General features: G+C 35.1%; 2 protein-coding genes across 3 annotated transcripts in view; one reads left to right on the top strand and one right to left on the bottom strand.

Moving 5' to 3' along the window:
* Nucleotides 1–5,248, bottom strand: part of LOC132730205 (sodium channel protein 1 brain-like) — an 83,373-nt gene extending 78,125 nt beyond the window's left edge. Inside the window, exon 1 of one of the 2 annotated variants that reach the window (XM_060716065.1) lies at nt 5,165–5,248. The gene's annotated coding sequence lies outside the window, so the exon portion shown is untranslated. The remainder of the gene's footprint in view (nt 1–5,164) is intronic. The other variant, XM_060716068.1, reaches the window with a different exon arrangement.
* Nucleotides 5,249–13,625: 8,377 nt separating this feature from the next.
* LOC132730204 (molybdopterin synthase catalytic subunit-like) lies at nt 13,626–26,310 on the top strand. The gene is made up of 6 exons (XM_060716061.1): nt 13,626–13,747; nt 14,155–14,293; nt 16,180–16,288; nt 21,571–21,721; nt 24,777–24,900; nt 25,873–26,310. Exons 3-6 carry the CDS (start codon nt 16,192–16,194, stop codon nt 25,933–25,935), a joined length of 435 nt encoding a protein of 144 aa, XP_060572044.1. The 5' UTR covers nt 13,626–13,747; nt 14,155–14,293; nt 16,180–16,191; the 3' UTR covers nt 25,936–26,310.
* The last annotated feature ends 244 nt before the right edge of the window (nt 26,311–26,554 follow it).

Raw genomic sequence — 26,554 nt, 5'->3', positions numbered from 1 at the left:
GAAATGAGCATTGTACATAATAGAATAACACCAGTCAGGGATCATTTCCAAACTACAAAACTATTACATAGGATGCTGCGAGTCTTCAATATACATGTCCACATTGGGAAAAAAAGTGCCCACTTTTATATGTAACTTTGAGTACGGGAAACAATGAAGATGTTCGTAAATAACATAATGATTGTGTTTAATCGATCTCAGAACAAAAAAGCAAAAGCCGTTGTTTCTGAATAACATTCAACTTTATGTTTGAATAAAACAAAAACAATGATTGTAGAATTGAAGCTAAACTTCACGCACTGACAATACTGTTACACTAGTTTTTGTTTTTGAAAAAGGTAAGATCTACACTCGGTTCCTATGATATCAAGGGTTCTATGATATCAAGGTATTTAAATTTTCTGTGACTTTTAGTAAAAGCAACACATGATGATGCTAATATTTGTAAAACTTGCACACTACATTCATTTTCATCTGCCAAGTAATTTACTTTGGTGAATAATGAATGTATTTGTGGCAAGAAAACTGTCTTGTAAACCTTCATATTTGACTACCATTTTCCTTAATGGTTTTTACACAGTCAATTAAAATATGTTATAAAAACATATACTGACATATAGTCTGTTCATATAGTTTAATTTCATAGCAAGTTAACTGTTGGAAGTTTTTCAAAACTTAACTTGAAAGTTTTGACCCATCTATCCTTCCATACTTGCTTTTTTGGGGATTACCTTGATACCGTAGTAACCTCCTCTGAAATAACCCAAAATGGCAGACATTGAAAATATTCTAAAAAATGTCATTTTTATTGGTTCTTTTGAAATAATTTTTTGACAAACAGTTCTGGAAAAGGTTCAATTATAAGATGGAAGAAAAATCTCATTCATTTATGATATTTATAGCGAGCTCGACGAGCTGGCCCGAAGGGCCTGCTCGCAAAGCGAGCTTTACGGTAACGCGAGTACCTGCTAAGTGATGGTTTTCACGGTGTCAAGGGTAAACGCATCATTTTTCCGCGTACCGTCGATAATTTATCATCCTGCGTGCAGCACCGTATCATTTTAGACAAAACAAACACTGAAACACAACATGCATGATGGAAAACGACCTGAAAATCACACTTTTGAAGCAAGTGTATTCATAAAAGTGTGTCTACGGAATATTATGATCATTGAAGCTTATGTCTTCACCTAGTTTTTATCAAAGACTTGTACGATTTCTTTGTGTTAATGAAAACAGCTAGAGCTGGCTTGGGTAAAATGATCATTTGGAAAACTTTTAAAAGGAGAAAATTATGTTGTCAATCAAAATATTTATTTGATATAACTGTAAGCATCAAGGATATGTATACAAAAAATATTGTACACAAATTTAAGCTGTTTAATTTCTTAAAAAAGTCATAAAAGCGTGACAACTGACCGAGTTCTTTGTACCGTATCATCGGTCCGCACCTAAAATTGGGGCACCGTATACATTAGCGCTAGACTTGCATGGCATTATGATGATTAACCTAATGCTGAATAATCTTATTTGTATTTATTTATTGTTGTCATTCTGGGCGAAGCATGTAGATGTATATTAATTATTTACAAACCGGAGTAAAATGCATAAATACTTGTCAGTTCTAGAAGCAAACCTGGTTCTTTGTGTGTGCGGCGTAAACACATGGGACCACGGTCACATTCGAAAGAATCTTTACTTTATTATTAAGATCCGTTCGATTAGGACAACCTGAGTGCAAATTGCTGACTGTATTATGCATGTAAAGAAGCAAGTTTATAGTGAAAATGTTATGCATATTTAACACAAATATGCATATACATGTACAATTGTTACCATTTTATACATACTCTTTGAGATAGTGCTTACGGAGAGAGTTTCTAAGAAAAATTCATCCGTGCAATTCAATATTTGTCAATTATCATGTAAATGAAATGTTCATAAAAATATTGTTATAACTAAAGAATTTTAGTAAATACATTGGAAGAGTAAGGAATCGAAGCAGAGACTTCTATGTGGCAAAGGTAATAACTTGTAGCAAAGGTAAGTACTTGTGGCAAAGGTAATTACTTGTGGCAGATGTAACTACTTCTAGCAAAAGACTGAAACGGCGGACTTGGAATTCTGGCATCGCTTGTCGAGGCGCCATGTTTCCTTGAGCAAAAATCTGAAATTGTCATCAATTAGCAGAATGTCAAATTTACTAAAATCGATTATGTCAGTCAACATTGAAATCGTCTCTAACTTGTTTTGCGTCAATGTTATATTGATTACGTTTTGGACCCTAAATTTAGTAGTTTCCTTATTCACATGCTTACCTTAACGCAATGTTCAGCCGTTTATGGCAGTTGATTGTTTGGTGTGTGGGCCGGTGGGTACAGTAAATGTCACGTTTATGTTGTTTTTTTATAGAATGTCAGACGATATAAAAAACTAAGTGCTGTACCATCTTCCAACGAACAACTGTTAGTTTTGTCAATGCTAAAATCATCAGTTACTTTGGTCCTGGAAATGGCCATCCAATTTCTCGATAAACTGGATACTTTCATGAGCTGCGCACTACTGTCCATCGGTTTCTATAGTGTCCAGTTTTAGGCAGTTTAATATCGCCTGTTAAGATTGACTAAATCTTTTGTTTAAAGTTCAACTATTCGACAAATTCAATGTTGAATGGCGTAAAAAGTATTTTGTGAGAATGTAAAATCTTGCTACTTTATCTATAAATATACAGAAAGGCGGACAAAACTTTAAGAAAAAATCGAGCATGTCAATAGCAGTCCTTTAATTGTCCCAGGAAGGACACCGTATATTTCAACTGCACTTAATCCATGTGGAAAGAAACGGTTATTTAAAAGTGTCATCTTACTATTGTGGCCGATTTGGAACACTTTTGTGCGTCGTGTTGGCGCTAGCCAAACGGCGTGTTGTAGTGCGGCGTGTTGTCGCTATGTCATATTGTCGCTCGGTTCAATTCGAAGAATTGGCTTAAAATAAGCCAAAGGACAGGGCGACATCGCGTTGTCCTACTTTCGTCTTGTCGTCCTGTCGCTAGTGACAACACGACAAAGCGGCTACTTCCTTAACAAAAACACTTAAAAAAAAGAATTTAACAAAAAAAAAAGTTTTCTCGACTTGGATACGAACTCGAGACCTCTCACTCACGAGGCGAGCGCGTTACCCTTGTACCACGGAAAAGTTATACACTTGTAACAAAATAAAATATTTCTTTCTTTTAAATCGCTAGTTTTTAGCTGTTTTGAGAACTACTTGTTGTTAGGTTTGTAGTAAACTTCTGTGTCAGAGATTGAATGTCCGCTTTGTATTTAGTTATTTTCGATCAGAAAATACAATAAAACAATATTAGAAATCTTTGACCATTCGGGAATTACTTTGCTTGAAAATTGATGCGCCTGTCTTTGACCATCTTTACGCAGTGATCTCCCCTGAATTTTTCGGCTTTAGTGTACATACAAAAGGGAAGTAACCGCTCCAAAAAATTGGACTACTTTCGGCATTTGCAATTAGCAACATTAGACTCTGAAATTTCGCTACCATTATTTGTTTGGTCTGACGACCCAAACAAATAAAAATTAACAATACCCACCCCTTCCCACCAGAAAAAAAAGAAAAAGTATTTCCGCGCAAAAAGAAGCGGTGCCATGGTTCTGCATGATGCGGTACCATGTTTATCAAAGTTTTCATGATTTTACAACATTATTTTGCATTATTTGTATAAAATTGGTATGTTATCAGCTCGGGTCAATTCTTTTGTTATCATTTGACATATTATACTTCTTCCGACAGCTTTACTTTCGGAAAAGGATAAAAAATGTTTGCTTCAAGATCACAAATGTTTCACATGTATAAAAGTGTTTTCATTAGTTTCAGGTTATAACAGACAAATATTGTTGCAAAATGTTTTGCACACATAGATGAATGATTCAAAACTTCCGTGATGTATGCAAACCCTCTAAATAAAATCAATTTTAGTAAGAAATTTTCGCATTTTTGAATTGACCTCTTGCATTTTTCAGAAGATTACGTAAGAATGATACGGTGTTGCGCACAGGATGATAAATGATCGGCGGTACGCGGAAAAATGATGCGTATACCCTTGACACCGTGGTTTTGAAAACTTTCGTCCAAAGTACCGAATTGGACACATCGCAACCTTTCGAATTTAAAGATAACGATAAAAACTGAGGAATTCTGACTGAAAACAGATGTGTAGACTTGTCACCCGCGCACGTCTATGGGAACCATAATTGGACAGGGAACCAGAATAACGGAAGCTGTGTATAAAAAATGAAAATCGAAGGCGCCATTTTGTTTGAAATCTGATAAATAAAAACAATTTTTGTCGAATTTTGTTGTGAAAACTATCTAGAATGAAAGAAAATGGTCTAACTAAGAAAATGAATCCGAACACCAATATCTTTTATTCAGTCGTTAACGCTGTACAGACGTTTAAAGTATTGTTTACGTGACGTCACAATGTAGCGCCAAACAGCATGTGCAAAACAAACAAATCAAGTACGCTATTTTAATGTCGCAAACGTTTTAAGTTTTACATTTATTTCACTAAAAATAATCTTTATTTCGCTTGAAAAATTATAGAGTGAAATAAAATAAACAAAGTTTTATCAACGTTTTCAAAACTCGTTATTCATTTCACGACAGGGACGGGCCATATTTAGCACAGTACGTGTGACGTCACACGCACTCGTCAAGTGCTCCATTTGAGATTATACGTAAAAAGTACATCGAGCTCGCTTTGAGGCTTTGCCTTTTTCATATTATTTAAATATTTTCCGATAAACGTTAAGTACCGTGATATCATAGAACCCCGGGCTAATGCTTATTTTTAGCTGAAAGTGAAATATTTTGGAAGAAAACAGCTACAAGTTTTTTATGTCATTATTGTTATCGCCAGTTACAGGAGAAGGCTTGGAATTATTAAAAAGTATGATGTATATAGATTTTACTCGCAGGAATAAATTAGGCTTTCAATAGTGATCATTCATGTCTCGAAATATGACGAGTACGAACAAACTCGATTGACGATTTTAAGATACACACAATATGATAAACAGGAACTGTAAAATGTGATGAGCCGGAACAAAATTTTGTGATAATTTGCAAATTTTGAAAACATGTATCATACCATTTACCAACACATGCTTGGCGTCATGAATTTGAAATTTCCTGCCAAAATAACTATGTATCCAACAACCAATAATTTATCGCCGGAAGTTAGAGAATACGCCTGCGTCAGACAGGTGCACGTAATTTCCGGTTCCTCCATGGATGTAAATAAAGTAGAGGTTAGACATATTTAAGTGTTTATCAGTTTATAAAAGATGTCAGCTATATTTGAATATGTAAATGTAAATGCATACCAATAACGAATTCAATTGTGTTATTCATTTGTCTCAGATTTTAAATGTATTTACGATTTTGACATAGTGTAAAGTGTAAACATGTTCGGACAGTTTTGTTTTAAATACCTGTTAAAACATGTTCGGACAGTTTTGTTTTAAAAACAGTGTTAGAATACCTGTACATTCTCAGTGTCTATTCTAGGAGGGGGATTCACTCATATTTTTGAGAATTCCCCCCTATTTTTACATAGGCAGGGGGGAATTTTTTTACAAAGAGTGCTGAGAAAGAAGGACAAAGATCAACAAATGTAATAAATTCTCACTTTTCAATAAAAATCCTCCCAGTTTGTCAAATCCTAGAATAGACACTGACGCTCATTTCTTAGGAATGTCACAATTTAAGTGGTAAAGTGTCTGGGTTGAGGGAGGGGTGAAGTGTCTTGTTCCCGAAATGTAGGGTTTCAACAGTCCAGTTTCAGAGTTTGAGTTAGACTTTACTAAGAGTAGTGGTATCATAGTCAGGGCTCTCAGTAGGGTCAGAATTTCACGAGTCAAAGACTCTTTGGCTAAAATTTTCATGAGTCAAATAATTTTTTTCTAGTGTCATTTGACTACATGTATCATTTTTATGTTACAAAAATAACTGTATTGGAGGTCATTTTTGGAGATTCCAAAGTCTAAATTGACAGAAAAAAATGCCTAATTATAAATGTCTATACCCCCACCACCTAAAAAACAAAACAAAAAACAAATAAAACAAAAACATGAATTGCTGTGAAAGAATAAAATAAGCAGCAGCTTTTCTGATTAAATGTATAAAATATAAAAAAATATCTTTACTGGTATGCTATATCATATTAACTTTAAATACCAAAATGTACCAGGAATATTTATAAGAAATGCACAGGTACTCCAAGTAAATGAAAGACGTATTATAAACCTTCAGAAGCAATCAATAATTGACACCTCAAGTATGTAATTCTTATCAGTTGTGTAGAGCTATTTTTAGCGCTGTCAAATTGCAGCCACTGAATTGTCGCGCTTCAGTGCACAGGGTATAAACAATTGCTGTGTGTAAAGCATTTTTTAGACCACAGCTGTTTTCTCTCGGCCAATCAGAGAAGTTTAAAAGTGTTTGATATATCCCACACATCACAGTAATGTGTTTGATATAACTATCATGTTTGTATTCAACTGAAAGGAAAAGTTATGTGTACGCTTTATGCGGGGAAAATATTTATGTATATGGTAAAGTAAATAGTGTAATGCCCCTTTTAAAATCAAAGAACAGAAGGCGCTGAATTTGTTTGGGTCTCAGAATGTCAGAAAGATGAAGGTTGTGAGATTATCAACCAATTTGTTTTTGTATTGTGCCACCAATGCTTTCCAGTGTTTTAATTGTAGTAAATTGGCTATAAGAGTAATTGCAACGCTGATATTCAATTCAATGTTTATTTAACTTAAACAATTTGAAAACAAAGAGTTGCCTTAATTGGGATTTGAACTCCAGACCTTTCGCTTCCTAAGGGAGCGCACAAACCACTCGGTCACGGTGAAGTTATATGTTAACGGCCTGAAGAAAACCATATTATTCTAAATTAGGGTTTGTAACCCTTATTATTTCGATGCTAACTGTTGTTTAACACAGATGTAAATAAACATGGAGCTCACTATAAGCATGTATATCTATAAAGAATTAAACAATATAGGAAATATTCGACCATCCGGGAACTATTTTACTTGAAAATTAATGCGCCTGTCATTTGACCATCTTTACGCAGTGATCTCCCCTGAATTTTTCGGCGTTAGTGTACATATAAAGGGAATTAACCGCTTCAAAAAAACGGACTACCTTCGGCATTTGCAATTAACAGCATCAGGGTCTGAAATTTCGCTACCATTATTTGTTTGGTCTGACGACCCAAACAAATAAAACACCTAACAGATAGCAATAGTCCTTTCACCAATTTATTTCGTCATTTCAATAGTTACTGTATTCGTAAATAAGAAAAAACAAGCAATAATAAAATGAAATGCGTTTATCAAAAACTACTTAAATCTATATATGTATTTTAATTTTACGACCCCTTTTGTGCTACTGTAATATTGTCAGGCACATATTTTAATAATCTCATCCTGAATTATGCCCGGCTCACTCCTAATAGCAGACATTGTATATTTATATTCATTTACTGGTTTTGGAAGAGGGGATTCCACTGGTGGGGAAGGGGTGGAGTTTCTGAAAGGTTACTGGGCTGAAGTTGCAACGCTAAGGAAATGCTATGCTTTAAGGCTTCAGAGGGACGTTTGTTATACTTTTTAGTTTATGAATGAGGTAAAAAAACGTCAATGCAGGATGTATATAAATAAACAAATCTATACGTCAAGTAAAATATTTTCAACTTCAGCCGGACAACCAATAAATATCCTGTCTCATAAAATGTTTAAGCATTAAGGAAAACGTTTAATGAAAGTTACCTGCCCGTTTCTCCAACACGCCCACTTTTGATAAGCAGCCATCGCCCATGATTTCTGTCTAAGAGTATTTTTCGGAAAGCAGTCTTGCTTCTTGACTTATTATTCAAGCGCTGTGTACGGTGCTGTCATTAAATCATTTAAATGAGCAATCAACAGGAATAACAACAAATCTCCCAAGTTGCGAAATTGTAATAATATCACATTCAAAAATGTTATTTTTTCCCAATTTTCTTCTGAGTAGAAATTTATAATGGAATGTAAAATCTATCATTCATAAGATTGTGTATTCAGTGACTATATTCATGAAATAACATGAATTATGCCGTTTTCTCGTGCATTTTATTGCCTACAAAAAGGCCAAATAAATTGAATAAGAAATATTTGGATATCCCTATGTAACAGTCGGAGAATAAATCGTTTACGCACGTCTAATCTTCACCTTAAACAGAGAAAACTACCTGTGGTCTAAGTCAGATAGATCGCTCGTACCAGTTGGATGTGAGATTTATCAACTCGCTTCGCTCGTTGATAAATCTCACATCCAACTGGTACTCATGATCTATCCTATACATACACATCTTATACTGCCTGTTGACATTTTTTATGAGTGTGATTTGAACACATGTAGGATTTGATAGATAATTAGGGGTGGATTTAAGGTAATTATTATTGCATAGCTGAAAATCCCATGTGGAAAATTGACTCTTGAGCAGATTTTATCACGTGTCAAATATGTGCATTTCCCGATTTTCACGAGTCAAAACCCGGATCCCCGTGTCAATCGAGAGCCCTGATAGTCAATCGACCATCGCAAACAGAGCAAAGAAATATTAAAGATTTGCATGCAGCACCAATTTAAATTAACATGCGGTGTACAGTGTACTTACACAGTAACTGCCTAACTGGGTGTCTTGATGGCCTATATCTCTGACATGCATTTTGACTAAATTATGACCCATTCTGAACTTAAAAATTCCTGGCAAATGTTTTGCCTGCAACAGATACTTATCTCCAAAATGTTAGAAAGGCGAAAGTTTGGATATGGAATTAACCCCTCCAAGTGTCAAGTTATCCATGTCACAAAAAGGAAACATTCTATTCTATTCTATCATTACTACCTTCATGGAGTGTAATTAGAATTGGTTACCTCAGCTAAATACCTACTATTTAGGCATGGATATATCAGAAAACCTTACATGGGATGCCCACTTAAACAGGACACCCAAAACAGCAAACCAAACCTTAGGATTCCAACGCAGAAACATAAAAGTTAAATCCCAGTCCATTAAGTCCTTGCTTAACAGACGTTAGTCTGACCCCAGCTTGAATATGGTTCAGCAGTATTGTCTGCCCACACCGAAATACAAAGAGGTCAAATTGAAAATGTCAAAAGAAGAGCAGCCCAATGAATCAATCTAGGCTATGGTCAGACCTCTAGCATTACGGACATGCTTCAATCCCTTAAGCTTCGAAAAATGGAACTCGGACATATAGATCCTAGGTAACCGAAATAAGCGTCCCCGAGAACCCTGAGGTTATCCCTTTTATATAAGATTCACCATGGTCTGGTTGCTATCCGGTTCCCGTGACACTCCTCTGCCAAACATCATGCAATGGCCATTCCCTGTGTAATAGGTAATTCACAGCAACCTCAGACTATTATGAATTCTCCTTCTTTCCTAGTTCAGTATACTGCTGGAACCACCTACCCCCTGCAGTTGCCCTACTCCCTCCGCCAGAGCAGTTCAGTGCAGCCATAGCTTACATTGAATATGTCTGATCCTAGTTTTCTAGCCCCCTGTTTTTAACATTTTTAATATTTTTTTATTGTGTCTTGAAGCATTTCTCTTTTTAACTTTCTTGCGATTTTGATAGGCATACATATCTACATCCCCATGAGGGGTTTGACATTAAAGGAAGATAGATAGATATAAAATAGATTTAAGTACTAAAGGGATTAAGCTGACGCGTTTCTCAGAATCATTGTATGTGGTCAGTACCGAAGGCCCGAAGATCCGAAGACCTAAACCTTTGACATGGAATTTTAATGAATTATGGCTGTTTGAACTTAGAAACTTTTTGGCACACCATCAAAGTTAATACATGTCTTTGAGATCATAACTTGGGCCTGGGGTCACTGTCCAATTCCCATAATTGTGATATGAATTTTGTCTGAATTATGGCCTTTTGTAAAGTTAAAAATTATTTGTGCAAAATTTATATTTAAGATTATTATAGATGGTATTAACATTTATTTTTTTGTCCCCCGCCTTTTTAAAGAAAAAAGGGGGATATAGAAATAGGCTCCGTCCGTCCGTCCGTCTGTCCGTCTGTCCGTCCGTCACACTTTCGTGTCCGGTCCATAACTTTGTCATTTATGAAAGGAATTTGAAATAACTTGGCACAAATGTTTATTATAATAAGACGATGTGTCATGCGCAACAACCAGACCCCTACCTCCAGGGTCAAGGTCACACTTGCTCATTCAAGGTCAAAATTGCCTATTTGAGGGTATATGTCGTGTCCGGTCAATAACTTTCATATCTATGAAGGGATTTTGTAAATACTTGCCATAATTGTTCACAATAATCAGACGATGTGTCATGCGCAAAAACCAGTCACCTACCTTCAAGGTCAAGGTCACACTTGGAGGTCAAATATTAACATAGTCTGTTACAGGGTATATTTCGTGTCCGGTCCATAACTTTCTTATCTATGAAGGGATTTTGTAAATACTTGCCATAATTGTTCACAATTATCAGACGATGTGTCATGCGGAAAAAGCAGTCACCTACCTTCAAGGTCAAGGTCACACTTGGAGGTCAAATATTAACATAGTCTGTTACAGGGTATATTTCGTGTCCGGTCCATAACTTTCTTATCTATGAAGGGTTTTTGTAAATACTTGCCATAATTGTTCATAATAATTAGAGGATGTGTCATGCGCAAAAACCAGTTGCCTACCTTCAACGTCAAGGTCACACTTGGAGGTCAAATATTAACATAGTCTGTTACAGGGTATATTTCGTGTCCGGTCCATAACTTTGTTATTTATCAAAGGAATTTGAGATAACTTGGCACAAATGTTTGTTATAATAAGACGATGTGTCATGCGCAACAACCAGACCCGTACCTTCAGGGTCAAGGTCGTACTTGTTCATTTAAGGTCAACATTGTCTATTTGAGGGTATATGTCGTGTCCAGTCCATAACTTTCTTATCTATAAAGGACTTTTGTAAATACTTGCCATAATTGTTAACAATAATCAGATGATGTGTCATGCGCAAAAACCGGTCACCTACCTCCAAGGTCAAGGTCACACTTGGAGGTCAAATACTTACATAGTCTGTTACAGGGTATATTTTGTGTCAGGTCTATAATTTTTTCATAGATCAAAGGATTGTGAAAATACTTCGCACAAATAGTCACTATAATAAGAGGATGTGTCATGCGCAACACCTGCAGCCCTACCTCCAAGGTCAAGGTCATACTTAGAGGTCAAAAATTAACATAGTCTGTTATAGGGTATATTTTGTGTTGAATCTAGAACTTCTTCATAGTTCAAGGGATTTTGAAATAACTTGGCGCAAATAGTCACAATAATAAGACGTTATGTCATGCACAACACCTGCTCCCCTACCTCCAAGGTCAAGTTCACACTTAGAGGTCAAAGCTTAACATGATAGATTTTTAAATTCCGTGTTTCATTTTATTTTTTTAACAAATTTATTGTTACATTTGCAGATCTAGCATTGATCATAATTTTGGACTGAATGTCCTGAGATCCATACCTCAATCTTTTGAAATAGCACAATTTTATGCTTCATATAAAACTCCCGGGGCGGGGGACGTTGGTAACTCTGTTACAAATTCTTGTTTATATTTATTTGCCCAGGGCATTTTCTTATGGTCAAGAGTTTTTAAGTATCATACTTCCCATTTCGCTACATGACTTTCAAACAGAAGACTTAGATACCCTGAAGGTGCATACATGATTAGAGCTTGATTATAGTGTAGTTTTGCTTCAGATTGATTAACAGAATATTTTCGATTTTGTAATCATTTAAAAATCATGTTTTATATCAGAAACAACAAAAATTTAAACTTTGTTAGATTGTAAATTATTATATAAATTTTGAATTAAAATTTTTTCCTCACTTTTTGAAAAAACAACAACAGAATTTTAAATTGTGAAGAAACCCAAGATCGCCTCCTGTTATATCACACACAAAAAAATGCCCTGATTGGCCTGACAGTTTTTTTAAGCCTTGAGCAAAGTCTGTAATGTAAAAACTAGGGGTAATGAACAGTCTCAAAACTGAGCCTGTAACCTTTGCAATCTAGAAGTTTTGGGCATTCATAAGGGATAACATATTTTTCTATTGCATTTTAAGTTCATCATTATCTACACTTTACAGTACATACTGTACCTTGGTATGTTTAGTGTTTGCTAATGCAGAAGTAGCGTTGAATACACAGAGTATGAAAAGACAATCATGAATGAGAAAGTACTGTTTTAGATGTATAAAATGATGTCTATGTCAGTTTATGTTGCAGCCAGTAACTGTTGTTAAATTAGATGTTTACAAAGTATTTCATACATTGGTTTACTATTTATATTTTAAGATAAAATTTTACAAACTTTTCAAAATGGTCCTCATATACAGTTAACACACACTCTTAAAACTGCTGCCAGCCACATTTTATTCATAGTTATACTCGGGACAACTTTTTATGCAGTTCACATTTTATACATGCCTCAAAACACCAGAATGTTTCCCTAGGTTGTCAGTGTTATCCTGTTTCTCCGAAGTTTCTATGTGAAAGAGACTTTCATTTTATGAACATTTTCTCTGAAATTATCTCTTTCATAGGATTTGTGCATTATAAAATTGAATGTACACATTACATTATACTGTTTAAGTGTGCAAGTAAATCAGGTAAGTATTAGTTATAAATAGTAAGTTATTTTGTGACATAAAAAATATATATATATTTTAACAGAGAAATCAACATCTCTGTCATTTACAACACTTTAGTGTATGATTAGCTCTTGTAAATTTGCCGTCAGGTATTTATTGCCATGTGGAGTTCTTGTTTTTATAAGTTCAATACAAGGATTAGGTCTCTTCCTGTTTTTTTATAAGAATTGTAGAAACTATTCATGTTGTATTTCACATGTCACATGATGGAAATAATGCAGCTTGACTCTAGTATCCCGGGATACTGTTCTGCAGCTTTACAGACTGAGCCCCCAGACTGCTTACTTATTTTTACCCCTATAAATGAACAGTTCAGAAACTGTAACATTCTAAATGTTATATAAAAATTCGACCTCAGTCCTCGTAAGTTTAATGAACATTGTGAGTTGAAGCAGATGTCTTAAACCATCATTTCCCCCACTTTGGGCCCTGAAAGTCACAAAATGAGAAAATGTGCTGCATGCCCAGGATGAGAATCTGGGATCTTGCCTTCCTTGGAATACCACTCTGCTGACTGAGCAAATTTTAACATTTTTACATTTTCTTCCCTCAATGGGAACATTTTTATGCTATGACATATATCAGGCTTGTTGAATCACTAAAACTTGTGGCATGCCTAGACTAGAAAAACAAAAGTATGTTGGTTTTAATAAATAATTCAAGATTTTTCCGCTAATTACATCATAAAAGACATTTTTATTGAAAGAGATTCTTTGAACTGATATATTGCTATTTGCAACAACTCAGACTTTTATGGGTTATACATAATTGATATCTGTTTTAGATAACTGTGCTATTTTTTGCCAAAAGTCGTGAATTGGCTGGAACAAGGGAGGCAATCCTGCACGTTGATAGAGAAACTACTTCTATAGATTTACTGAGTGCAATTATAACTCAATTTACGAGGTATATTAATAATATGTTTTCTATAACTTTATAACTGTACCACAGTCATATTTCTTGTTTCTTTTATTTCATTAGGATACATTGTTTATTATATAGATCTATTAACAGTGTTGCTTTTTCAATCAAATTTATTATTGTTGGGAGACACAAAAGGCCACAGATTTTAGGGACATTTTGATAGAAATCATAAGCAATATTTTAAAATAAAAACTCACAAACTTTTTGTCAGTCCAGTTTTATTTGACTATTCACAAGCATCCACCATTTTTTGAAGAATTACTTCTTTAACTATTTTAGACAGTAGATATTGAATATGAACATAGAAAGTTGTTTTAATCTCACTTTAAGCTGTTGGTCATGTGTCCTTACTACATGCTGTGTTAACATTCTATTATATTTTAGTTTAGATATCCTGAGGGAGAATATAGTGTTATCATTGAATGAAGAATATATAAGTTTAAGTGAATCACAAGATTTGACACTCAACACCGGTGACACAGTTGCTGTAATTCCACCTATCAGTGGTGGATAATATCACAAAGTCAAGTAAATATATCTTATTAATTGCATCTTCATATTAGAAAAAATTGGAAACTTTTTCATAAATAATATTTACTGTGATAAGTTTTTATTTTATTGCTGTTTTACATGATTTTATTACGAGGTTTCTGAAATATTGAAGCAAGAACTTGAAAGGGTGGTCAGGATCTATACTGGTGACGTATCATTATTACCAGTAGTGTTGGTTTGTTATAACATATATATTTTTGTTATCAAAGCCATCAAATCATAGCCATAAAATAAGCATTGCTTTCATGATTGATCAATTTGCCTTTTTTATTGGCATTAGATACTTGGTAACTCTAATTAAAAAGACCCCAACAATAACAAGAAATAAGTACATATCTGATGATAAAAATGCTATCTTTTTTATGAGACAAGATAATGTGGACTTGGAGAAACTTGACATCCTTTCAACAAAGTTTATTGATTTATTGATATAAATGGTTCGAAAAAGAATCACTAACTTACCATAACCAGTTGATGAGTTCATGATTTGCAAACAATTTGTTTGTTTTCCTGGTATTATATCTTTATTTATATTATTTATATGCAGAGTTCTCATACTGATTATATCAAAATTATGCAGCACATTCTTTTCAAAAACTGAACACACCATGCAACTTGTGTGGCGAATTTCTCTTTAAAATTTACCCATTGTTGGCACCTACAATTGGCCTCTACATGTATTATCTAAAGTAAAAATACCCTCCATGAAACAATACAGGCATCCTTTATTCTTGTATAAAAGCTGCACACGCAATTGTACATTAATGGAGAAGAAAACAGTCATGCATTTATGGATAAAATCACATTAGCAGGCGCCATTGTTGCAGGTCTTTCAATTTGGGTGACTCAGGGCGCCATGTTAAAAAAGCTTACAGCAAAGATTGCCTCGTTAGTTTCTATCAAAACATAACTGTCAAATGACATCAGACTAGCTCATAGAAGGCATGACAAAATGGTTTCTTTATACGAAAAACAGATAACGAAAGGTTGAATAACAGAGCTAGACTTTCATGTATACTTTATGCAAGAATAGGGCTAATGCAATTTATTTTCGTGCACACACATCTGCAGAAACCCTTATACTTATTAAATCCCTCACCCTGTGGGCTTGGGATTTAAAATGCATCCTTGCTATCCTGCAAAAAGTTGCATTTTACCTATATATCAAACCTTGTCTTGTTAGCAAGTTCAGGTTTGCTAAAATATACATACCTCATGTCAGGACTGGTCCTGCTCTTAAAATAGATTTGAGCCGAGTCACGACAAAACCAACAAAGTGCGTTTGCGACCAGCATGGATCCAGACCAACCTGTGCATCCGCGCAGTCTGATCAGGATCCATGCTGTTCGCTAACAAACCCTATAACAAGTAGAGAAGCTGATAGCGATCAGCCTAAATCCTGATCAGACTGCATGGATGCGCAGGCTGGTCTGGATCCATGCTGGTCGCAAACGCACAATGTTGGTTTTGTCGTGACGCGGCTCATTTATCCATTATATCACATCTGATTTTAACGAATAAAAGAAACTGTGTATTCAATTTACATGTGTTTGGGTGCACCTAAGGAATAAATTGTCTCAATAGATTGTCTTTGCAAAGGAGAGAATTATACATGATTGTCAGTGCAAGACAAAATCAGTGGATGTTAAGATGGAAAAGATATCATTAATTGAAGGAACCTTATATATTATGTTCTGATGAATGATGCAGGACTGTCATGGCCCTTTACATAATTGTGATGAACTTCAAAGGGAAATTGGAAATTCTCTTGATTTGGAGTTTATCTTTTGATATTTTGAAATATCAATTTATTTTCTGATTAAAATAACACTCAAATTAATATTTCACTTATATTTTACTAGGACAGCCAACAGATGGATTTCATTGAAATATCAGAGAATGTGATTCATGTGGAGCGACTCACAGCAAGAGTAACTTCCCCTACATCTGGTGCTATTTCTGTATTTCTAGGTATACTACAAATTTAATATGATTTGTCAAATATGTTCTTAACAGTTGGTATCAAGTATAATCTCTGTGAAATTTGAAATGGGCAGTTGAAAATTATTATTTTATTATTTATTAGGAAACAGCTCTTAAAGTTTGGCCATTAAATTTACAATAAGAATTTGAGAATATTTTTAAAGTAAGTATACTTAGACACTTACTAGAATAAAGGTTATGATTCTAGCAAATTATACCACAGTCACCGCGACATTCATTCTCAATTTATTATGTCAGTTATTTCTTGATGGTTATTATACCCCCACCACAAAATGTGGGGGGGGCTATAATGGATTCGCTTTGTCGCGTCGGTCGGTCGGTCCGTCCGTCCGTCGGTCCGTCTCCATTTTCGTGTCCGCTCTATAACTCCTATACCAATTGAAGGATTTTCTTCAAACTTGGCTCAAATGTTCACCTCAACAAGGGGATGTGCAGAACCCATATTGCCCATGTGTCAGCTCAAGGTCAAGGTCACAATTGAAGGTCAAATATCAAACACTATCAAATATTACACAGTATGTTGTGTCCGCTCTGTAAGTCCTACACTAGTTGAAAGATTTTCTTCAAACTTGGCTCAAATGTTCACCTCAACCAGGGGATGTGCAGAACCCATGTCGCCCATGTGTCAGCTCAAGGTCAAGGTCACAATTGTAGGTCAAATATCAAACAATCTAATATTGCACAGTATGTCATGTCCGCTCTGTAAGTCCTACACTACTTGAAAGATTTTCTTCAAACTTGGCTCAAATGTTCACCTCAACCAGGGGATGTGCAGAACCCATGTTGCCCATGTGTCAGCTCAAGGTCAAGGTCACAATTGTAGGTCAAATATCAAACAATTAAATATTACACAGTATGTCATGTCGCTCTGTAAGTCCTACACTAATGGAAAGATTTTCTTCAAACTTGGCTCAAATGTTCACCTCAACAAGGGGATGTGCAGAACCCATGTTGCCCATGTACCAGCTCAAGGTCAAGGTCACAATTGAAGGTCAAATATCAAACGATCAAATATTACACAGTATGTTGTGTCCGCTCTGTAAGTCCTACACTAATGGAAAGATTTTCTTCAAACTTGGCTCAAATATTTACCTCAACAAGGGGATGTGCAGAACCCATGTTGCCCATGTGTCAGCTCAAGGTCAAGGTCACAATTGAATGTCAAATATCAAACAATCTAATATTACACAGTATGTCATGTCCGCTCTGTAAGTACTACATTAGTTGAAAGATTTTCTTCAATCTTGGCTCAAATGTTTATCTCAACAAGGGGATGTGCAGAACCCATGTTGCCCATGTGTCAGCTCAAGGTCAAGGACACAATTGAAGGTCAAATATCAAACAATCTAATATTACACAGTATGTCATGTCCACTCTGTAAGTCCTACACTAGTTGAAAGATTTTCTTCAATCTTGGCTCAAATGTTCATGTCAACAAGGGGATGTGCAGAACTTATGTCACTCTTTTGCTGGCTTAAGGTCAAGGTCACACTTGAAGGTCAAAAATTGACCTAGAAAATATTCTTAAATTTTAACATTTATTTGAATATTTTTAAATTTAGAAAAGGTATTGCTTGAAACTTAAAATATTTTTGAAGGGTCACAATTCCGATATGCTGTTCGTTCAAGTTTCATAACTCTGTATTGCATTTTAACAAAGTTATGCCCCTTTTTAAGTCTTCAAATTTACATACAATCAAATATTAGACAAAATGTTGTGTCCGCTCTATAAATCCAATACTAATGGAAGAATTTTCTTCAATCTTTACTCAAATTTTCACCTCAACAAGGTTATGTGCAGAATCCATGTCACCTTTGTGCCGGCTAAAGGTCAAGGTCACACTTGAAAGTCAAAAAATTGACTTAGAAAATGTTCTTAAATTTTAACATGTACTTGAATAATTCTGAAACTAACGCAGGCATTTGCTTGAAACTTAAAAGATATATGAGGTGTGGCAAATAAGATATGCAGGTCAAGTTTCATTACTCTGTATTGAATTTGGACAAAGTTATGCCCCTTTTTAAGTCTTCAAATTTACGTACAACCAATACTAGACAATATATTGTGTCTACTCTATAAATTCTATACTAATGGAAGGATTTTCTTCAAACTTTACTCAAATGTTCAACCAAACTGGGTGATGTGTAAAACCAATCTTACCCTTGTGTCAGATTAAGGTCAAGGTCACACTTGAAGGTCAAAAATTGACTTATAAATAAAATGTTTAATACATTGGGAAAATGAAAGGTTATTTGTAACTGTTTCGAACATGATTTGATAATATATATTTATACTATTACCTGTACAGTTAGTCTTTTTTTCACCAGAGATAATTTCTTTCTATGTATTTGTGCCACATAAGTTATTCCCTTAACCACCTTTCCAAGTGGTCTTCTGTCAAGGACATTGGTGGGGGTATGAATCTCATTCAGCGATAGTTCTAGTTATTTTTGCTGTTGATGTTTGTTTAAGTGCAAAACCTATATACAGTCAAACCTGTGAACAAACGTCACATAATGGAGAGACCAAACACAGCCTTTAAAGTGGTCTTTATTTTAGGGTTTTTCTGTTTTTATTTGTTTGGGTCGTCAGACCAAACAAATAATGGTGGGGAAATTTCAGACCCTGATGTTCTTATTTGTAAATACTCAAAGCGGTTACTTCCCTTCATATGTACATTAATGCCGAAAAATTAAGGGGTAAAGATTGTCAAATGACAGTTGCACTAATTTTCGTAATGAAAAAGTAGTTCCCGATTGGTTGAAGATTTCTAATACTGTGTTATTCATACATGCTTATATTCAGCTCCATGATTATTTACTTCAGTGTTAAACAACAGGTTTACTGTGAACAAAATATATCGAAATTAATAAGGGTCACAAACTCTAATTTAGAATAATATGGTATTCTTCAGATTGTTATCTTATAACTCCCCGTGGTTGAGGTGTTTACACACTCGCTTTCCAAGCAAGAGGTCTGGAGTTCAAATCCCAGTTCAGGCAACCCATTTTTTTTTAAGCCAAATAAACATTGCATTGAATATCAGTGCAGTGTTGCAGTCTTATAGCCAATTTACTATAGTTATAACACTGGAAAAAGCATTGGTGACACTATACAAACAAATTGGTTTATAATCTCACAACCTTCACCTTTCTGACATTCTGAGAACAAATTCAGCGCCTTCTGTGCTTTGATATTAATCAGCAGATGATTGTTAAAAAAATGGTCTTGCTTCGCATGGTGCCCTTTTTAGCTCACCTGTCACAAAGTTACAGGGTGAGCTTTTGTGATCGCTTTTCGTCCGGCGTCTGTCCGTCCGTAAACTTTTACTTTAAATGACATCTCCTCATAAACCACTAAGCCAATTTCATCCAAACTTCACAGGAATGTTCCTTTGGTAGTCACCTTTAAAAATTGTTCAAAGAATTAAATTCCATGCAGAACTCTGGTTACCATGGCAACCGAAAGAAAAAACTTTAAATATTATCTTCTAAAAAACCCAAAGAGCTAGAGCTTAGATATTTGGCATGAAACATCTCTAGTGAGTGGCTACCAAGTTTGTTCAAATAAAAGCCCTGGGGTCAAAATTGGCCCTGCCCCAGGGGGTCATTGATTTTCCCTATATGCATATAGTAAAAACTTAGAACCCAAAGAGCTAGAGCTAAGATATTTAGCATGAAACATCTTCTAATGAGTGTCTACCAAGTTTATTCAAATAAAAGCCCTGGGGTCAAAATTGGCCCCGCCCCAGGGGGTCATTGATTTTCCCTATATGCATATAGTAAAAACTTAAAAATCTTCTTATAAAGAACTCAAAGAGCTAGAGCTAAGATATTTAGCATGAAACATCTTCTAATGAGTGTCTACCAAGTTTGTTCAAATAAAAGCCCTGGGGTCAAAATTGGCCCTGCCCCATGGGGTCATTGATTTCTCTATATGCATATAGTAAAAACTTAAAACCCAAAGAGCTAGAGCTAAGATATTAAGCATGAAACATCTTCTAATGAGTGTCTACCAAGTTTATTCAAATAAAAGCCCTGGGGTCAAAATTGGCCCCGCCCCAAGGGGTCATTGATTTTCCCTATATGCATATAGTAAAAACTTAAAAATCTTCTTATAAAGAACTCAAAGAGCTAGAGCTAAGATATTTAGCATGAAACATTTTCTAATGGGTGTCTACAAAGTTTGTTCAAATAAAAGCCTTGGGTCAAAATTGGCCCCGCCCCGGGGGTCATTGATTTTCCTTATATGTGTCTAGCAAAAACTTAAAAAATCTTCTTTGAAAAAACCCAAATAGCTAGAGTTTAGATATTAAGCATGAAACATCTTCTAGTGAGTGTCTACAAATTTTATTCAAATAAAAGCCCTGGGGTCAAAATTGGCCCGCCCCGGGGGTCATTGATTTTCCTTATATATGTATGCCAGAAACTTAAAAATCTTCTTGGAAAAAACCCAAATAGCTAGAGTTTAGATATTAAGTATGAAACATCTTCTAGTAAGTGTCTACAAAGTTTGTTCAAATAAAAGCCCTGGGGTCAAAACTGGCCTTGCACCAGAGGTGTCATTGTTTTTTTAATTATATGTGTATAGTAAAAACTTAAAAAAATTTCTTTTAAAAAACCCAATGAGCTAGAGGTAAGATGTTTAACATGAAACATTTTCTTGTGGGTGTCTACAAAGTTTGTTCAAATAAAAGCCCTTGGGTTAAAATTGGCCCTGCCGGGGGGTGTAAAGGTCATTGTTCTTCTAATAGGTGTCTTCCAAGTTTTTTCAAATAAAAGCCTTGGGGTTTAAACTGGCCCCTCTCCGGGGGCCTATATACAGGTGAGCGACCTCAGGGCCATCATGGCCCTCTTGTTTAAGATGTGATCTTTAACACAAGTTTGACTGTTTGTGCTATCTACAGATTGTAAAATTATTGTTTATGTTGTGATTACAGAATACATTGAATGAAAAAAACTTATCAATATATTTTATTGAAAGCCAATGGGGGCATCCTTGACGTCCTGGCCAAACATACTAAAACTAGCAGTGGAATATTTTGTTCCAGAACATTTTATTCTGTCTATGTACAGTTTTCATGTTTAATAAATTAATTACATAGTCATTTTACATTACAAATCTTTCAAGAAATGGTCATATGGTTATAAAAACAACAGGAAATTGCTGTTTTTAAATTTCTATAAAATATTTCATCAGATATAGCTTTATACACCTTTATTAAGGACATTTTGTTGTTTTCATACAGGTACAACTAGGGATAACTTTAAAGGGAAGAAAGTAAAAAAGTTGGAATATGAGGCTTATGAACCTATGGCTAGGAAAGAAGTACAGAAAATCTGTGATGATATTAGATCAAAATGGAGTGTGGAAAATATAGCTATTGTGCATAGAATAGGGTTAAATAATTGTATGTAATTTTTAGCTCACCTGTCACAAAAGTGACAGGGTGAGCTTTTGTGATCGCTTTTCGTCCGGCCGTCCGTCCGTCGTCCGTCCGTCCGTAAACTTTTACTTTAAATGACATCTCCTCATAAACCACTAAGCCAATTTCATCCAAACTTCACAGGAATGTTCCTTTGGTGGTAACCTTTAAAAATTGTTCAAAGAATTTAATTCCATGCAGAACTCTGGTTGCCATGGCAACCGAAAGAAAAAACTTTAAATATCTTCTTTTAAAAAACCATAAGAGCTAGAGCTTAGATATTTGGCATGAAACATCTTCTAGTGATTGTCTACCAAGTTTGTTCAAATAAAAGCCCTAGGGTCAAAATTTGCCCCGCCCCGGGGGGTCATTGATTTTCCCTATATGCATATAGTAAAAAATTAAAAAATCTTCTTTTAAAGAACCGTAAGAGCTAGAGCTTAGATATTAAGCATGAAACATCTTCTAGTGAATGTCTACAAAGTTTATTCAAATAAAAGCCCTGGGGTCAAAATTGGCCCCGCCCCAGGGGGTCATTGATTTTCCCTATATGCATATAGTAAAAACTTAAAAAATCTTCTTTTAAAGAACCATAAGAGCTAGAGCTTAGATTTTTGGCATGAAACATCTTCTAGTGAGTGTCTACCAAGTTTGTTCAAATAAAAGCCCTGGGGTCAAAATTGGCCCCGCCCCAGGGGTCATTGATTTTCCCTATGTGCATATAGTAAAAACTTAAAAAATCTTCTTTTAATGAACCAAAAGAGTTAGAGCTAAGATATTTAGCATGAAACATGTTCTAATAAGTGTCTACCAAGTTTGTTCAAATAAAAGCCCTGGGGTCAAAATTGGCCCCGCCCCGGGGGTCATTGATTTTCCCTATATGCATATAGTAAAAACTTAAAAAATCTTCTTTTAAAGAACTCAAAGAGCTATGGCTAAGATATTTAGCATCAAACATGTTCTAATAGGTGTCTACCAAGTTTGTTCAAATAAAAGCCCTGGGGTCAAAATTGGCACCGGCCCGGGGGTCATTGATTTTCTTTATATGTGTATAGCAAAAACTTAAAAAATCTTCTTTGAAAAAACCCAAATAGCTAGAGTTAAAATATTAAGCATGAAACATCTTTTAGTGAGTGTCTACAAAGTATGTTCAAATAAAAGACCAGGGGTCAAAATTGGCCCCGCCCCGGGGGTCATTAATTTTCTTTATATGTGTATAGCAAAAACTTAAAATCTTCTTTGGAAAAACCCAAATAGCTAGAGTTTAGATATTAAGCATGAAACTTCTTCTAGTAAGTGTCTACAAAGTTTGTTCAAATAAAAGCCCTGGGGTCAAAACTGGCCCGGCCCAAGGGGTGTCATTGTTTTTAACTATATGTGTATAGTAAAAACTTTAAAAAAATCTTCTTTTAAAAAGCCCAATGAGCTAGAGCTTTAGATGTTTAGCATGAAACATCTTCTTATGGGTGTCTACCAAGTTTGTGCAAATAAAAGCCCTTGGGTTAAATTGGCCCTGCAACGTTTGGGGGTGGGGGTTGGGGGGGCCTATATACAGGTGAGCGACCTCAGGGCCATCATGGCCCTCTTGTTCATTTGATTGCTAGCTTTGAAGTCATACTTTCCTGTTGTGCTGGAACTGACCAGCCTTATTGATGTACTCAGTTTATGTATTTAAATGCAGAAATCCCTAATATTGTTGATGGACTCAGTTAATGTATTTTGATGCTTAAATTCCTTAACTATTAATGATATTGACAATTAATTTATTTGCAATATAAGGCAAAATACAAGTAGTTAGTCATTAACATATGAATATAATGCCATTTTTTTCATGTTTAACAATTAATTATCTGAAATAGAAATCCTCTGAAGTTGCACTTTACTTGTATTATGTAATTATCAATTAAAATCAATTATGCTTAAATCTCTTAGCTATTAATGGACTCAGTTTATGTATTTTGATGCGGAAATCCCTTGATATAAATAATGTTGGGTTTCAAACAAAATTATTCCTCTCTCAAGGCAAGACTTCATTTTACATAAAAATAAAGGGAAGTAAATCTTATATAACATTCTTATATGTTCATTTTAGTCGTGCACTCTTGGATGAAATGTCAATGATTAGCTGGTTGATATATTTATATTTAAAGTTTGTCTTATACTGTATACATGAACTTTGCAATGGATAGTTTGCACTATAGTGCTGTGGTCTGAGGTGTGGGTTTAAAATCTATCAGTATTTAGATCAAGGCTACTTATATTTTATATACAAAAGCTTAAAAGCATTTGACAACTATCTCAACAGCTGGGGCGTCCGTGGCTAAGTGGTTAAGGTTGTTGATATCAAACCACTTGCCTCTCACCGCTGTGGGTTCGAATCCCGATAGGGACTTTAAATTCTTTCATGTGAGGAAGCTATCCAGCTAGCTTACGGAACGTCAATGGTTCTACTAAGGTGCCCGTTCGTGCTTGAAAAAATGCACGGAAGGGCACCTGAGGTCTTCCTCCACCAGTAAAGCTGGAACGTTGCGATATGACCTATACTGTGTTGATGTGACGTTAAACCCAAAACAAACAATCTCAACAGCTACTAGATCCAATATACGATGTCTAGTATCTCCAGAACTACTGAAGGGAATGGGCTAAAATTTCACACACTTATTTCAGAGCATATGAGGATGTCACAATATAAGGCCCATAACTTAACATGAATTTTGACAGACTTACGGCACTTTTTAAACTTTCTACATTATCCAGGCTTTTGTTTAACTACCAAGCACTTAGAATACTTTAGCATGCTGTCCTTCTGACTGTTCTTGTTTTGATAATGATGCAGATTTCACATTATATAATGTATCCAGATGCAAGTATGAAATCTGGAATTGTATAAAGTATACATATATACATATATTATATTGGTTGCATCGAGTACAGATTTCAGTACTGGAGTAAGCTGCCATTCGTTTGATCGAATTCTTGGTCTATGGAAGATTTCTTAGGACTTTAAATGCATAACCATTCTATTATAGAGAAGTGCCAGTCTGCGAGACTAGTGTTGCAATAGTGATATCCTCGCCACATAGGAAAGAATCCCTGGATGCTGTGCAGTATGGAATTGACACATTGAAAGCTACTGTACCAATTTGGAAAAAGGTATTCCTTCCTTCAAGTAAATGAATTAGGCATATGTTTTCAGACAAGATTTATATAAGACCTAATTCTATTGCTGTCTTACCTTATATGGGGGCATAAATGGCCGAGTGATTAAGGTTGTTGACTTCAAACCACTTGCCCCTCACCACTGTGGGTTCAAATTCTGCCAGGGACTTTGGATTCTTACAAGTGATAAGGCTATCGGCCCAGCTAATGAAGTGACAGTAGTTCTACATGGGTGCCCGTTTTGTGCCTGAAATAATGTACAAGGGGGTACCAGAGGTCTTCCTCCACAAGTAAAGCTGGCAAGTCACCATATCACATTTAATGTGTTGGTGTGACACAAAACTCAACCAAATAAAAAAGTCTTACCTGATCCTATATTGTAAATATGGTACACATGTAATGTTGATTACTTAAATATTGAAATGTTATCCTAAACCTTTAGGAAAAATTTAAGAGATTTTAGGATTTTAGAATTTGTTTCAGTTAATGTAAGAGTAAAGCAAGAGTTCCTATCTTTTTGAGAGAAAAAAGAAAGAAAAAAGAATCTTGATACAATTTTAGGGATGACATTTTCATCATGATGTCTGAAGTGCAAGACCTTGAGAAAATATTCTCAAGTTATATGAATATATTTCATTGCATACATGTATCTTGTAGTTTTAATACATGTATAATTATGTAATATGGAAGCATTTAAATGACATGGAGAATTTCATTGTTTATTGTCTGATTAAATACTTCTTACTAAACTGTAAAATATATCAGGTGAAACAGACAGTCAACAAAGCATAATTTGTTTAATGATGTTAACCAGTGTGTCATCTCTGATGTATCTTCATCATGGTTCAAATTACCGTTATATGTTCTTTCTTAAAACATTAGAATGAACTCTTACCTAGTCTGTGACAGGTAATTAACAACACATCACAATTTTTAGTTTAAACAGGCTGTGTTTTGTTTTTGCAGGAAATTTATGAAGATGGTAGTTTTTCATGGAAAGAGAACAGTGAATGTTGTGGACATAAATAGAATATGTTGCTGGGCAACAAACTAGTTTATATAGACTAATATTCATAAATTTATCAGGAATCCAGCAATTTATAACATGAAATTGTTATTGTGCATTTTATATTTGAATCACAGTGAATTTTGATAAGCTTTGATTTTTAGCTCACCAGAACCGAAGGTTCAGGGTGAGCTATAAGTATCAAAGGGGGATGCTCCGGCTTCTGGCGTCCATCGTCCTGCGTCAACAATCGTCTTCTTCTCTGAAACTGCTGGGCAGATTTACTTCAAATTTGGTCTGTAGCATCCTTGTGACAGTCACACTTGAATTTGCTCATGTCATTTCAATTGGCCCTTTTTAGGTGTCAACAGAGCTAAAAATAGAAAAATATTTAAACATCTTCTCACGCCCGGCAAACTGTCGCTCCACTTCAAAATTGTGGTGTACGGTAAAACGAGCGAACGGCATTTCCGAGATAGAGCGGAAGGCCGATTTAAACGCCTAATTGTAAGTATTGTTTATGTTTTTGTCTTGTTATTCATTTAAGTTGTATTTTTTCGAAGAACGGAAAATGTGGTTCCGTGTAGAATTGATTTAGGCTTCCAATGATCTAAGCTGTTACAAAAAGAAAATTATATTAAG

Source organism: Ruditapes philippinarum, unplaced genomic scaffold, assembly GCF_026571515.1.
Source record: "Ruditapes philippinarum isolate M1 unplaced genomic scaffold, ASM2657151v2 ctg406_1_1_1_1, whole genome shotgun sequence".
Taxonomy (NCBI): domain Eukaryota; kingdom Metazoa; phylum Mollusca; class Bivalvia; order Venerida; family Veneridae; genus Ruditapes; species Ruditapes philippinarum.
This window is presented reverse-complemented; position numbering and strand designations above follow the sequence as displayed.

Coding starts and splice junctions, on each gene's coding strand:
- LOC132730204 (XM_060716061.1), top strand. CDS start 16,192: ATGGATTTCATTGAAATATCAGAGAATGTGATTCATGTGGAGCGACTC. Junction 16,289..21,570: donor TGCTATTTCTGTATTTCTAG/GTATACTACAAA, acceptor GTTTTCATACAG/GTACAACTAGGGATAACTTT. Junction 21,722..24,776: donor GCTATTGTGCATAGAATAGG/GTTAAATAATTG, acceptor ATTCTATTATAG/AGAAGTGCCAGTCTGCGAGA.